At 34.9% G+C, this 13,954-nt stretch overlaps 1 protein-coding gene across 12 annotated transcripts in view; it reads left to right on the top strand.

Annotated features, from left to right (window-relative positions):
* Positions 1 to 13,954, top strand: part of COL19A1 (collagen type XIX alpha 1 chain) — a 213,943-nt gene that overhangs the window by 126,611 nt on the left and 73,378 nt on the right. For all 12 annotated transcript variants that reach the window (XM_031552581.1, XM_019613183.1, XM_031552582.1 and 9 more), the window contains one exon: positions 10,452 to 10,505. In XM_031552581.1, coding sequence (XP_031408441.1) covers positions 10,452 to 10,505 — 54 coding nt within the window. The remainder of the gene's footprint in view (positions 1 to 10,451; positions 10,506 to 13,954) is intronic.

Genomic DNA, 13,954 nt, shown 5'->3' with positions numbered 1-13,954 from the left:
AGAAACAAAAAAGATTTCTTGAGTAGGGATCTAACACAGCTTCTTTGCAAGGATCTGATATGTACCTGTGCAGTAGAAAAGAAAATTTTGATGATTCCATGACCTGTATATTGGTTGTACTCTGGCTAGATAGTGCCATGAAGACAATAGATGTTCTTAATTTTCTTCCAATGATTTTGCCCCAAGAATGTACAGAGCCTAGCGAGAAATTCTCCCTATTACTCTCCAGGGCATTTTGCTTTATAAAATAACAAATTCTGTCTCAGTCCAAGTAATTTTACTCACAAACTGAAATGAGAAGGAACATCTCTGTATGGACTGTTCATTCAGGTGAAAACATTGCAAAAGAGAGTGGCAGAAATGAAAATGAAGACAAAAACTCTTGAATTCCTAGGCTGTTATTCAACAGCACACGCATAGTTATTCCAGAGTCAGTATTTTGAACTACTTCTAAATAAACCTACGTCCCAAATATACATCAAAAGAGCTATCATTCATACCATTATTGATTAATCTGTACCTTTTCACTCTCTTAATATCCAAGATCATGGCTGCAAAGATTTCCTTTACATTGAAGAATGTAACTATAGACTCATACCATAAAAATACCCTTTTTCTAAGATTCCAAAATTAAATGATGTTATTTATGGTATTTGTTTTAGGTTGAATAAATCTAAATATCCAGTATCCTGTGGTAATTTAGTGCTATGACCCAAGATCAGTTCTTAATGAAGCTCATGTCTCACTAGAGAAAAACAGTACCAGTTACAGTTGTATTCTTCAGTCAAAATGTATGTTGAATTAGTGAAATAGGTTGAAGTAGATTTTACTTCAAATAGATTCTTACAGACCTCAAAGAGATCACTGAAATGGAATAGGATACTCTCGAGGATAAGACACAAGAAAAACAATTAATGATGCCTGTATGGTATTTTGGAACATTTCTTGTGTAACTGATGAAAAAGCAACTATACCTATTTTTGTAGCAGCACCTGAGTATGTTACACCTGTTTCTAGAGGATCTGAATGCAAATAAGTCTGTTGTCTCTGGTTCCAACTGTGTTCACTTGGCTTTCCTGAAAGACATACTCAGAGGCTAGTAGCACTGAAAAACAGAAACAGTTTTCAGGTTGACTGAATTCACGCTTTCTGTACATTTTGTAAAGTAGACTGTCAAAGAATTACACTTCTTTGATTATAAAATGCTATGCAAATGTTTCAGGTCAGTTGATTCTGGCATGGCAAGATGGCAGTGCATTGATACTGTCGCTGATGTTTGTCTTCATATTTAGCATATGTTTTATTTTAATATAAGTGAAACATTTAAATTTTAGAAAAGGAGACATAAGTCTTCAGAGAGATGGAAGTAACTGAAGCACTGAAACATTTTTGTAGCTGTTAACTGACAGAAGGGATGAGACTGAGTATGAATTAGTTTAGCAATCTGAAGACAGATTACAACACTTTGGGGAAATATGGCCCAGCGGGAAGTCTTTCTCTGCCACTGTAAATAGTCATGGGTTTCTATTGGCAAGAACTTAAGAAGATAAATGACATGAATTGTGGCAGCGAGGGGAAAATCCAGTCTTCAGAGTTGTTTTACTTGTGTGACTTCTGTGTGGTCGTGACTTCTAGAATATACGACCAGGAAAGGAAGATGTCTTGCTGAAAATAAGTAATAGGTCAGATAATATCAAGGTTCATATGTCAGTGAACAAAAACTCTGTCAAGACCATTCATGTTGTTACAGCCAAAACATGACATCAGTGTTTCAGTTATGAATCTTGTTAAATCGAAGTTATAAAATGTTCCATTTGTTTCTCTCATCTGTACTGTCATAAACATATGAGCCATATATTATCATAATTTTAATGTTTTTCTAATTTTAAAATTATTTCTTTTTATCAAAATGAAAATGAATTATTTTGTTTTGGGGAAGGGAAGGAAGAGAGGTGAAAATAATGTTGTATTAACATTGTTAGAGCTAACTCTGAAATGCACTGGGACATGGAGGGAGGAAATACTCAAAAGGGTTTGGCTTTGGTCAAGCTGAAATAGTGGGCCTGGGTCATCTGCCTTCCAGAGCATCACAAGGACATTACAGAGCTCTGCTGCCCTGTGCAGCTCTACTATTTGTATGTATTTTCATAGAAATCACCAAGTAGTGAAACAAGCTGGACAAATATTCTTGCTGATCTCAGCAGGAACCAAAATGCCCGCAGTCCTGTGCAGGGCCAGAGCGTTCTCCCTCACACAGACCTTCACTGTAGTCCTGTCCTCATCATGGGCAGCATGAGCTTTACAAAAAGGCTGAGAATGCTTTACTGCAGTGACTCCCAAACAGCTGCATGGTAGTCCTTGGGTTCACATGAAGTTGTCTAGAGTTAATCTACAGAAGCCTGTAGTCAGAGATAGCAGGAATTGTGAAAGTCTAAGTGATGTGAGTGACCCTGTGTCTAAAAGGGCTCAGGAAATCCTGAGGAGAAATCCTGTTAGAAGCATAGTAAGACTTCTCTGCCCTCCAATGTGAGAACATGCAGAAGAGAATGAAATTATCAGTTCATTGAGGAAAAATCTGACAGTATTTTTAAAAGAGTTTGATTGACAGGTGTAGCAACTGTAGCTTCCCTAATGAATGAAGGCTACTCCAGTTTAGTGTATATGGCAGAAATCAGAAATACTCAATAAACGTAAAAACCTGACAAGTGAATGTGCGTATGACAAGCTATGAAAGAGGAAATAATACTGTGGCTTTTAAGAAGCAAAAATTATGTTATCAGTTTCAAGGAGGAATTTCATAGATCAAAAGTTCATTGTTCTGAAAAATACACTTAGAGCTGACCGAATTTGTTTAATGTCATTTAATAGTAAATCTCTACTAAAATCAAAGTTTGTGCATCAAATAAAATATCTTCTTACAATAGCAGGAATTCAGAATTGAGATATATGCCTGACTGTTTCTATGGTTAGTAGAGTTGGGATTAGATTTACAGCCCATGTGTTTCAGTATGTTTTTTAAGGCAGATATGGAAACTCATTAATACAATTTCTTCATTATGGCATGATGAGGTAGAGAAGAAGGAAACAGTACTGTAGTGCAAAATATGCTTAGCTGCAAAAAATAATAATAATAAAAAGAGGTTTTACATAGAATCTTACTGAAATCAGTAATCACAGGAAGTTTTAAGTTTATTTGATTCATGCATTATAAATACAAACACATTTTAATGACTCAGATTACTAATTACAACACGTATATTTAAGTACTTTTAGTAAGGATTTAAGTTTGTATATGCTTCCATTAAATGAATTAACATTACATAAGTTGAGATATATATTTATCTCACTAGTTCTGGTAGTTGTTTTATAGGAGTAGTCCGAAGTCATGATTGAGTCTCACCCTTTATTTCTGATAACATTTATTTCTCTGTTATTTTAACTTTTTGTAGCGATGTATAAATACTAGATCTCTCTTCTTTAGTATTTTTCAAATTTATTATGGAGCAACTTGGGAATACATTTTGAAATTTTCTCCCTAATTATACCCACTTCATGTAGGTATAATTCAGGAATATGTTCTCTGATAAATTGTACCATAATCAAGGATTCTTCAGAGAATAAAAAGCAGGGACCGTACTATTTTGTCGGTCAGTCTCGTCAAAATGTGGCATTTGGTTTGAGAAGCTAGTGGCTGTCTTCTGAAATGATACAGCTGGCTAAGCAGCTCCCTCTTTCTGGTATCCACAGCTTAAGTCTGTGCATGCCGTGTCAGAGAAGTGACAGGTGAGGGAAGGTAGTGCAGCAGTCTCTTGTAAAATATATTATAACTATTTCTCTTGACATTCGATATGCTGCTTTTAGTTCCTGAGGAAAACGAGTGTCCGTCTGTACGTTCCTGTGAACCTATCCCTTTCAAGAGTTATGAAACAGTCGTCCAGATGGCACCAAGTGTTTACGCAGAAGCCAAGGCTTAAGTCGACCACAGACAGAAGTTCCCAAGACTTGCTTACTAAACAGATAGTTGGAATGTTGGCTTCCGAGGCTGGTTAAATCGAGCTGAAGGGAGCTGGTGTACAAGTGCAGCATGGAGCTGTCTGCAGGGTGCAGGTTAGGTTCAGGCCCAGGCAAGTACTGCGGTCACTTTTAACTATTTCCTTGGTAAACAAACAACAGTGACTGATTAGTCATCTTCCCTTTTGTAGCTTCTATAATTACTTATGTAAAGCTAAAATTGTAATTCATTTTTTTTCCTAGTAAAATATTTTCTTGGAAATACCTACACAGATTCATTTACAGTTGTTTGGCTTCTGCAGAGGTAATGTACTGTTTTTCCTGTTGTAATTGGCTGCAGTGTTTCAGGTGATACTTTTTGAAAATTCGTGTACCAAATTTTGCTTATCTTGACTTCTGCAATTGATTCATCTCCTGTGGATGACTCGTGTTACTTGAGAAGGGACAAAGACTCATACCCAATAGGTATCCCAGCTAATATTATCCTCTCATTCTTTTCAGGTAATGTTATAAGCTTAAGGAAAACTTTACTTTGTAAAGTTTTGATTTATGTAATTAAATTTATTTAATTACTTTTTAGTTAATTTTTAATTATTTGTAATTAAATGAAGTATAGACAGGTTTTTTCATGAATGTGATTTATATGTCTTTCATTAGAGGAATGATTAGAGAATAGTCCCATATGCTTTTCTATTCACAGCAGGCATCAATGTAAAGAGTAATTTCAAATTGCTTTTTCAGGATTTTAAGTGATTTTTTTTTTTTTCTAAGCCCGAGTCTATTAAAAGTACTAGATTCATGAAGTGTGAAGTTCTGTGAAATTAGACTTCCAATTTTTCTTTGAAATGATCATTTCTGAAGCGAAGTAAATTTCAAGGGAAGTTACCAGAGAATTACAGAAGTCATCAAACACCAAAAGTAATGAGATCGATGAGAATCCATTTTCTGTTTGAATCACTATTCAATTATCATGAAAATATGTCTGAACATGTTTTCTTGCAGTCTGAAATTTACTCCTAAATGCCGTCTCCTTTCCCAGAGAAGTAAATAGGTTGGTGGCAGTTCTGACAGAGAAAAAACTGAAGGTGTTAGGAAGGTGTTTGTATTTTAGCTTTTCTGCTTACTGAGAGCAATAGCTCATTCTTTCAAGAAGAAAGCACTGATTTCCCCACTACGTATCAGAGAAGCAAGCCAAGGAGGAAAATACCTTCAAAATAACTTTGCGGGGCCACAGTGAAAATCATGAGCTGTGGAGTAATTTGTTGGCTGCTAACACCTCCAGATCCATAGCTGACTTTAAGATCTAGTTGAATTGTATCTTTGCATGAATGCACCAAAAGCAGTAACATCCTTCAAAAGAGGATGTCAGGGGAAATTCTTTACAGAGGGAGGGATGAGGTGCTGGAACAAACTGCCCAGAGAGGCTGTGGATGCTCCATCCCTGGAGGTATTGAAGATGAGGTTGGATGGGGCCCCGCACAGCCTGGTTTAGTACCAGATCTGGAGGTTGATGGCCTTGCCTGTGGCAGGGAGGTTGGAACTTGATGTTCTTTGGGATCCCTTCCAACCCAAGCCATTCTGTAATTCTATGATCCTAAAAGCAGTATTTGGCAGGTGACCAATGCTTTTTGGTTACTTCAGACTGCAGGAGCTTACCACAATCACACATTCAGTTACTTAAAAAGTCAGATTGGTAGTCTCTTCTTACTGTATTGATTTGTGATTTTATGCTGCTCTACTTGTTAATTTTAAAAGGGATCATTATGTACCTAAATCCATCAGATTGGCAGCCTTTCTATATCCTAGTGAGAACTGTGTATTGAAGAATTAGGTCAAGTCTCTGCCGTGGGAATTGCCTACTGACTTGCTTGTAAAAATAAATAAAAATTCTATTGTTGATTTTATTTCAGCAGAACTATACCTACTATAGTCGCCAAATAATGTCTATTATAGCTGAGTCTTTTTAAAGTAACAAGTTTTTTCATTAAAAAAGCTCACGTATTCAAATGGCAATAAATAAGCCATTCTTATATTGCCGCATGTTTCTTCTGCATACCTAATTCAGGCTTTGTGTCTTTGCTTGACTTGTCTCATGCACTTTCTCCCTGTCTAGCAGCATTTATTCCATAAAAATTAAGTTATATGTTTGCTGAAGTACATAGCAAGGAAAAAATGGATGAAAGCTGTTTGTGTACACAAGACAGAAAGTCTATAAAGGTCTATAATGAACTATCATTTTTGTGCCATGATTAGACGTTTCTTATTATTATTAGTATTTGTATAGTATTTTTCATTTTTAAGGAGAAAGAAAGGCTGCTGTGCACATAAATCTGTTTCAGCAGGCCTACCTAAGAGTGCATGAGGTAGCTGTATAGGCCTGCTTCAGAAACAATCAGCTACATTTTCAGACAACTTTCAGAATAGCAAAAATACGCTGGCTTGTGAAATATTTTTACAGTATTCTTTTGGTATCAGTCATAAGCTTCCAGAGGAAGTAATAAGTATAACAACCTCAGTTTCACTCTTCCACTTCAGCTGTTGCATTTTGTTTTGGTTTTCAATTCACCAGGAGAACATGGTAAAAAACTTTGTTTTTATTCATCATATTCTTTGGTTAAGCGGTTACTCTGAACTGTTAAGTATATCATTTAGGATTCCACCATATATCTCTGTAGAAACATGTCTTGATATAACAGGTAATTTAACATGTTTTTGTACCTGCATGGTCACGTGACAGGATTTCAGTTCTGTGATGAGCAATTTCTGACGGTTACGTGTCACGTGTTACACTTTAAAGTGATACCTTATGAAACTTAAAATTGCTTAATTGACTGAATTTACTGGTTGATTTTTCTATCGCTTCTAAACATATTTTTTCTTCTACCATCTCAAGGTTAATAATTCTCATTAGTTTTATCTCCCATTACTGGCCAAAAATACTGTTTTAAAATGCTAGTTCCTACAGACATTTTTTATTAAATGTTGGTTCGTTTAAAAGTTCTTTTATTTTACTGTATAATTTTTTAAATACAGTAGTTTTCCTCTCTTCTGTTGACTAAACCTTTATCTGTTTTGATCTTTTTGTTTAAAGGCCATTTGTCTGTGGGTTTGTGCTTTACATATTACTTGCTTTTTCTTTAGCTTTACAACCAACATCTTTGCCAACGTTAACATAGATCTAGCTCTTATAAAGAAATCCACAGATTTCCATTCTTAACTTCATTTCCAGGATCATGGAATTATAGAATGGCCTGGGTTGAAAAAGGCATCAAAGATCATCTAGTTTCAACCCCCCTGCCATGGGCGAGGTCGCCAGCCACTAGAGCAGGCTGCCCAGAGCCACTGGATCTTGTATAATTCTTTAATGTCTGCTAGTATATCATGTTTTATCTTTTGTAGCTATTTTTACTCATTATAGTGGATTTTATGAGTTCATGGAATCACAGAACACCCTGAGTTGGAAAGGGCCCACAAGGATCAGAGAGTGATCAGGGTACAACTGGCCCATTGGGCTGCCAGAAGAGGTTTTCAGGTGCATCTGAGCCCACTTTAGTTTATTGGTTGTTGTGTTTTTGGTGTTTTTTTTCCCTCAAGGCTTATTTTATGTTTGAGACATTTCCACTCCATGTTCCTTAAGCTTCTTCAGGCAGACAACTCCAAGAGACTTTTGTGGTCAATGAAAGGTACAGGCCCTATAGATTGCATATATTTAGTTTATTTCTCAATGAAATAGTTGAAAGGACAGCATATTCTGAGCTCAATGGTGGCCTGACGGAGTCAGGAAAAAGAATATGTTTTAGGCCATCTGTAAGTACACATTATATTTTCTTCATTGCCATACCCATCCTGTTACCAGTGCAATACTATTAGATTGAAAGCTGATACATAATGTATCATTTTAATTACTTTGCATGCTGTTCCACACAATCAAAGCATGTCCTTTGAAGCCACGTGACAATATATAACCTATTCCTTTCTGTCTGCAGTAGAGTTTGTTAACTGTCTGTGCCCCCTGTAATTTGAGGGAGTGAAGAATATGCCCTTTAGTCTTCAGAGGGAGGTAGCCAGAAGTTGAAGAGGATAAAGATCTAAATAGAAACTGTGATCTGCCTTCATAAAAATTATACTTTTCTCTGCTAAACTGTTAAATTCATTGCCAGGTTTCTTAGGAATTTAGCAAGGTTTTTTATTCATCCCATTAGAGAGATTTCACCGTTGAGAAGTTTTATTTTCATTCCTTCTGCGGGTTTCTTCTTCAGTTACATTTCCAGGATCTCATCCAATGAATGCTGAATGCTAAGCATTGCTAAGACATTACTGTTGCTAAGTTATTGCAGCTTTACAGCCATTGCCCATATTGTCCTATCACTTTTTAAACCGAAGATCCCACTGAAGGTAGTGTGAACTTTTACCTCAGATTCAATGTCAGGATATGGCTCCTTGTACAGAGTAGTCCTCCCTGCCTACTTACCAATTGTAAGCAGATCTCCTCCCTTTCCTTGCAGATAAACCTTTTTATCTGGTTCCTTTTTTTATTACGATAATATTGTAGAAAGAAGAAAAAGAATTAAAGTAGGCCTAGAACAAAAATGTTGGCTGTTAATTATCGTTATAGTGCAGTTATATTGTTGTATAATTCCTATTCCCTTGGAACCTTATTGTACAGATATGTGAGGCTCATTATTTCCTCCTTCATAAAACTGACATTGCAGGCTTTCATTTCGTTCCCCTACATAAAATTGCCACTAAAAGTGAAGTACTAACAAAACAGAACTTCAGCTCTTCCTGAATTCCCAGAATTTCTCTGCAAAACAGAATATTGCTAATAGTTGGTAGGAAGAATTCTCAGCAAATTTTTAAACTATCTTTGGGAGACAGTAGAAAAGGCTTACAGAGTTCATATTCATGTATTGCTGTATGTGTTTGTGCCTGTGTAAGCTACATCGCTGTATTTAATTTACTGGGATTTATTGGACACAAAATTGTCTTGCAAATTCTACTTCCATAAACTTTTAGGAAATAGCGTGCCTAAATTTTGTAAGAGATTCTAAACCTTTTCTTGTTTCTATTATACGGAATTGAAATAATGACTATTCAGTGTTTGAGAGTAGAGAAAAGATAAGAGAAAAAATAACTATTGAACAGACTGCTTTCATTTATGACTGTTGTCAGCCTTCCTTCAAATTGGCTGAAAATATCCTTTAAAGTATTATAAGCTAGCAACTTTTACATGTCCACTTTTTTGCAAGCTTATTTTGGGAATTAGAGATCATAAATGAAATTCTCTAATTCTTTTCTAGAAATCTGGGCATTTTTTAAAGTTATGATAGTTACAGGACTTCAGAATTTGGCCAAACATACAAACATTCAAATATTTCAACTTGAAGTATATTGAAGCAATACACAAGTAATAGTAATTTAAATAGTTAAGAATTAAGTATTTCACTATTTCAAACTCTTACGCTGAACACAAAATCTTGATTTTTTGATACCCTATAAGAATAGGCAATATATTAAATTCAATTTTCTTTAAATTATAGGAAGTAGATATGTCCAGTGCTCTTTGCTGATTACATTGAAATTCATTTCATATTTCTTGTTGCTATAATGGAAATTGGATAGTTTCCTTGAAGTCATTTAAAAAAATATAAATGTTCCAAGGTGACTCATAAATTAAGAGGAGGGGCAGCCTTCTAAGCACAAAGCTGTTACGACAAGGCTTTATGATATATTGTACATTAATCAGATACAAAATTAAAACCCTCATCCCTCAGAAGCAGCCTGTGATTCTGTAACTGCAGTCACTCTTGCATGCTCTTGCGCAAGTTTGGATGGAAGGCTCAGATGTTGAGAGTATATTCAGGATACTCCAAACTCCTGCACCTCCTCTAAGGAGAGGGAAAGACAGAAGTGGCTTTGAATGATTTGAAAAGCCCAGCCCAGGCACACAGAGGAAACTGCATAGAACCAATTCTTACAATAAAGAAAGCATAAGGCTGCCTGCTATATTTAGTCCCTTTTCCCTCCCCTCTTTTCCCTTCCCTCACCCCACTTCCAGTGCCTATATTTGAATTTGAGTTATAAAGCTGTCACTGACTTAATATAAATGGTTTGCTTTCTTATAGCATTCTAACTCCACCAAATAAATAGATCTTCATGCAAAACAGTAGATAACTGTGCTTACAATTCTGCTTAAGTAATGCTGATTTATCTCCTTGTTTTCAAATGATTCTGTATGGGGGAATATGATTAATGATTGCTGTTGCATTTTTTTCCTCACACCTGAATACAACCTTCCCATGAAAGAAATTATTACAAATAATTTGTTTTTATTATTAGAAATAAATGCTTTGTATTGACATCTGGCTCTTTGGCTTAGTATTGAATAATAAAGAGAGAAAACAGTGAATGTTATATTTGTTTAATGTTTGCATTTTCAGGGTTTGCCAGGGCTGGAGGGTCCCCAAGGTCCACCTGGCAAAGAAGGCCAAAGGGTGAGTAAACTTTGTGAACAACTGTTATGTGTGCTTACTGACCTTGATGTGTGACTTCTTTCTAAGCACTGATAAAAAATTGAAAGGTAGCAGCTGAGTATGAAGCATGCTGACAGTGAACTGAGCTTTGACATTTGATGTTTCTCTTCAGTTGAAGGAGATTTAACAATTTAAACCATAGAAAATGCTTTAATGACTGACAGTACCGAGGTGGATATTGTCATTGTGCAACGTTTCCACTGTAATTTTAAGTGAAAGAATATTAGCGTTTCTCAGGAGTTTTAGTTTTCTTGCAGGAATAGACCATATCTTACTACTTCTGGGGTATATGCATTTAGGGGTATTATCTACAACATTAGAAACCAGAACTAATGACCCAAGTTTTGTTGTAGATGCTACTGTACCAGTGTCCATGCTGAGTGTGTGTATATATATATATATAAAAAAAAAGAAGCTATGAGCTAAAAAAGCAACACTGAATGTTATGCTCATTAAATAAATGTTTGGTTATTGAGAATTTTATTATAATGGAGTAATTGACGGATTTATATGTGTATGTTAAGCATTTCTTTCCCGTACTTACTGACTTGGGTATTTCAGTGAAACAGATAATGAATATTTATGATGCTAATATATGAAGAAATTATTTGGTCTTGAGAGTTTATAAATCTACTCTGCTCCTAAAAGTTTGTGAAAATATTTAATTTTGGTATCATAATATTTAGTATTTCAGTTAAGTTATCTAAAGTGGAAGGCTTTAATATCATTCATCATTGACCTTAGTCAAACACAATGAATATTAAAAGCTAGTTTAATAATTCTAGTAATGGTAATAATAATGTAAGATCAGTTCTTGAAGAGGGAGTTTTGAGACCTACAGACCATTACTCAAATTTTTACATTGCTATTTTCTTTAATTTATAAAAATAGCACTGACTTTCTATTAAGTTAAACATGAAGTTGAAAGCTGAGGTTGTTTACACTTCAAAGTAAGACTAGTGAGTCCTCTCAGAAAAAGTCAACAGAGTAAGGCAGAATAAAAAGTTACATGGCAAATATAAACATGGGATTATGGATTTTTTATTCAGGATTTTATAATTTCTACAAGTCTTACTGTTACCCAGTTAGATATTCAGAATACTAGGAAGCTACAGATACTCAGTTTTAGCATGCTTTAGCATGTTTTTATATGGAGTGTTGAATCTTCAGATATGCACAGTTTGCTGCTTCTCATTTAGGAACAGTTGTAAATATAATTGTTTTTAGAGACATTTCTGTTTGAATTTTACATCTTTTGTGGCCAACGTTCAGAGCAAATATGTTTTATTATTTACAATTGTGTATAAATGAATTTCAAGATGTCTTTTTTATTATTATTATTTTGCAGAGGAAACTAGGGCGTTGGTAAATTTACCGTGGCTATTTCCTATCCACACATAAAATTGAACTGTTGTCTCACTCCAGGAGATGTAAAAACAGGAGTGATGATTGTTTTATAATCTAAGCCATGCACATAGTTGCCTTGATCCAAACAATAGGAACTGTAGACTTCAGAATCTCAGCATCCATCCTTATCTTACTGCCCGTGAGATATTCCCAATACTCATTCTGCTGATCTTCCCCACCCAACCATTAATAACACAGTTTGCAGTTTTCATTCAACTCCCATGTACGTTTGCATTTCCAATACGTTTAATTACACAATAACGTATTGTTTGTACCAAGAACTTTGCTCTATTTAATGATAAACAGGACAGTACATATCTAATGGCTATTAAATATTCCTTGTTATTTAATTATGGATGTCATGTTCCTCCGTTCTACTTCCAGCAGGTACTCCAATTCTTTCACATTATATGAAGAACTGGTTTAGTCATGGGCTCTCTTTTGAACATTAAAGCAAAAAATGGAACACTTGATGATTTTTTTCAACATTCTGTTCATCTGCAAAGATGCTGCTGTGCCCATTTTATGGGCTACAACTAAAACATATTAGGGATAAATAATGCACCTCAAAAGATTTAAAAATAAGCATGTTTGAGTGCCCAACTTTGAGAATCTGTACTTCTTACACTTTCCAGTTTCATTGTACATTGTCATACTCAGTTTTAATTCCCAGCTCAGCAGTATTTTTAAATGCTCAGTTCTTTTGCAAATTAAGCTACTATTAATAGCAAATTGAGAATCATTAAGTGTGTGTGCTAGAGATCATTGACTACTTAGAAGGATCTAAGGAACTGAGGAAAATTAACATTATTGATAATTATATGTCAAAAACTCAAAGAAACATGTAAAAGATCCGTGGCAGAGCTGGTGCTTTAGGTAAGCGACTTAGGCTTGTAAATGATGGTACAAACATAGCTCAACAATGGAATTTAATGACAGAAGTGTGCAAAATCCTTCTGTTCAAGTTCTTTTCTCTGGATGCTTTCCAGGTATCCCAAATGATGAAGGAGTTTGCAGAAGGTGGTATACACTAATATAATATATTTACAGAAATGAAGCATAGGGAGATCGTTGAGAATGGGGGAGGTGAGACTCTGAAAGCGCTTTGCGGTCGCTTAAGAAAAAACTCCAAACCCACTGAAAATTTGAAGTGGTACAGCCATGAAAATCTATTGCAATAGTAAATAAAGGTTGGATTTGTTTGCATATTATTTCTTTGCTTTAGTAGAAAAATATATATATATTTTTCTCAGTAAAAGAACTCAAAAGAACACAAAAGAACTAGCAGTCTGGTATTTTTAAATGTATTAGTTATGTTTATGAGAGTAAATTTGTTACTTCCCATTTTTTTTCCACGTACCGGGACCTTCTTCTTGCATCTCCTTTGTTATACCTGTTCCTTCAGCCTCTGCTTTTCCCTTTGATTACCAAAACCAGTAACGTCCTTCATGTTTCATTTCCAGGACTTTCTTAAATTTCCCTTTCCTTTTCCACTGTTTTTTAAAGCAGCTCATATGGACCTTCTCATTTCCTCTGTGAGCTGAATTATATGGTACAGTGTACATGTATTTTAAGTATATTTCATGCTCTTCCATCCAATAAAGTAAAAATAAAAATAAAATCATGGAATAACAATTATTTGACAGTAAATATAATGGAAAGAAACTGCAAAATTAAAGGAGAGGTGCAAAATCTATTTATGATGAGGGAAGCATTCATCCTAATCTACTATTTTTTTTTTTTTTTTATGTTTTTTGTTATTTTTTGTTGCTCAAGAATACTTTGATAGAAAGCTTTTTTTTTTTTTTTTTTTTTTGGTTATGCTATAAAAGATCCAGGAAAGTAACCTTATCCAAAATAGATAGATCTTATCTCTATGATATTGTCCATCTTCATTTGAATTGCTATCTGTAAGGCACTTTCAAATTCAAGCAAACCATTATCAATTTAAAGTGTGGGGTTTTTGTCAACAGTAATTAAAGTGTTTGTATTTCTTTTTTTTT

This window comes from Meleagris gallopavo, chromosome 2 (assembly GCF_000146605.3).
Source record: "Meleagris gallopavo isolate NT-WF06-2002-E0010 breed Aviagen turkey brand Nicholas breeding stock chromosome 2, Turkey_5.1, whole genome shotgun sequence".
Lineage (NCBI taxonomy): Eukaryota > Metazoa > Chordata > Aves > Galliformes > Phasianidae > Meleagris > Meleagris gallopavo.
Note: the sequence above shows the minus strand (reverse complement) of the source record. Positions and strands in the feature narration are given on the sequence as shown.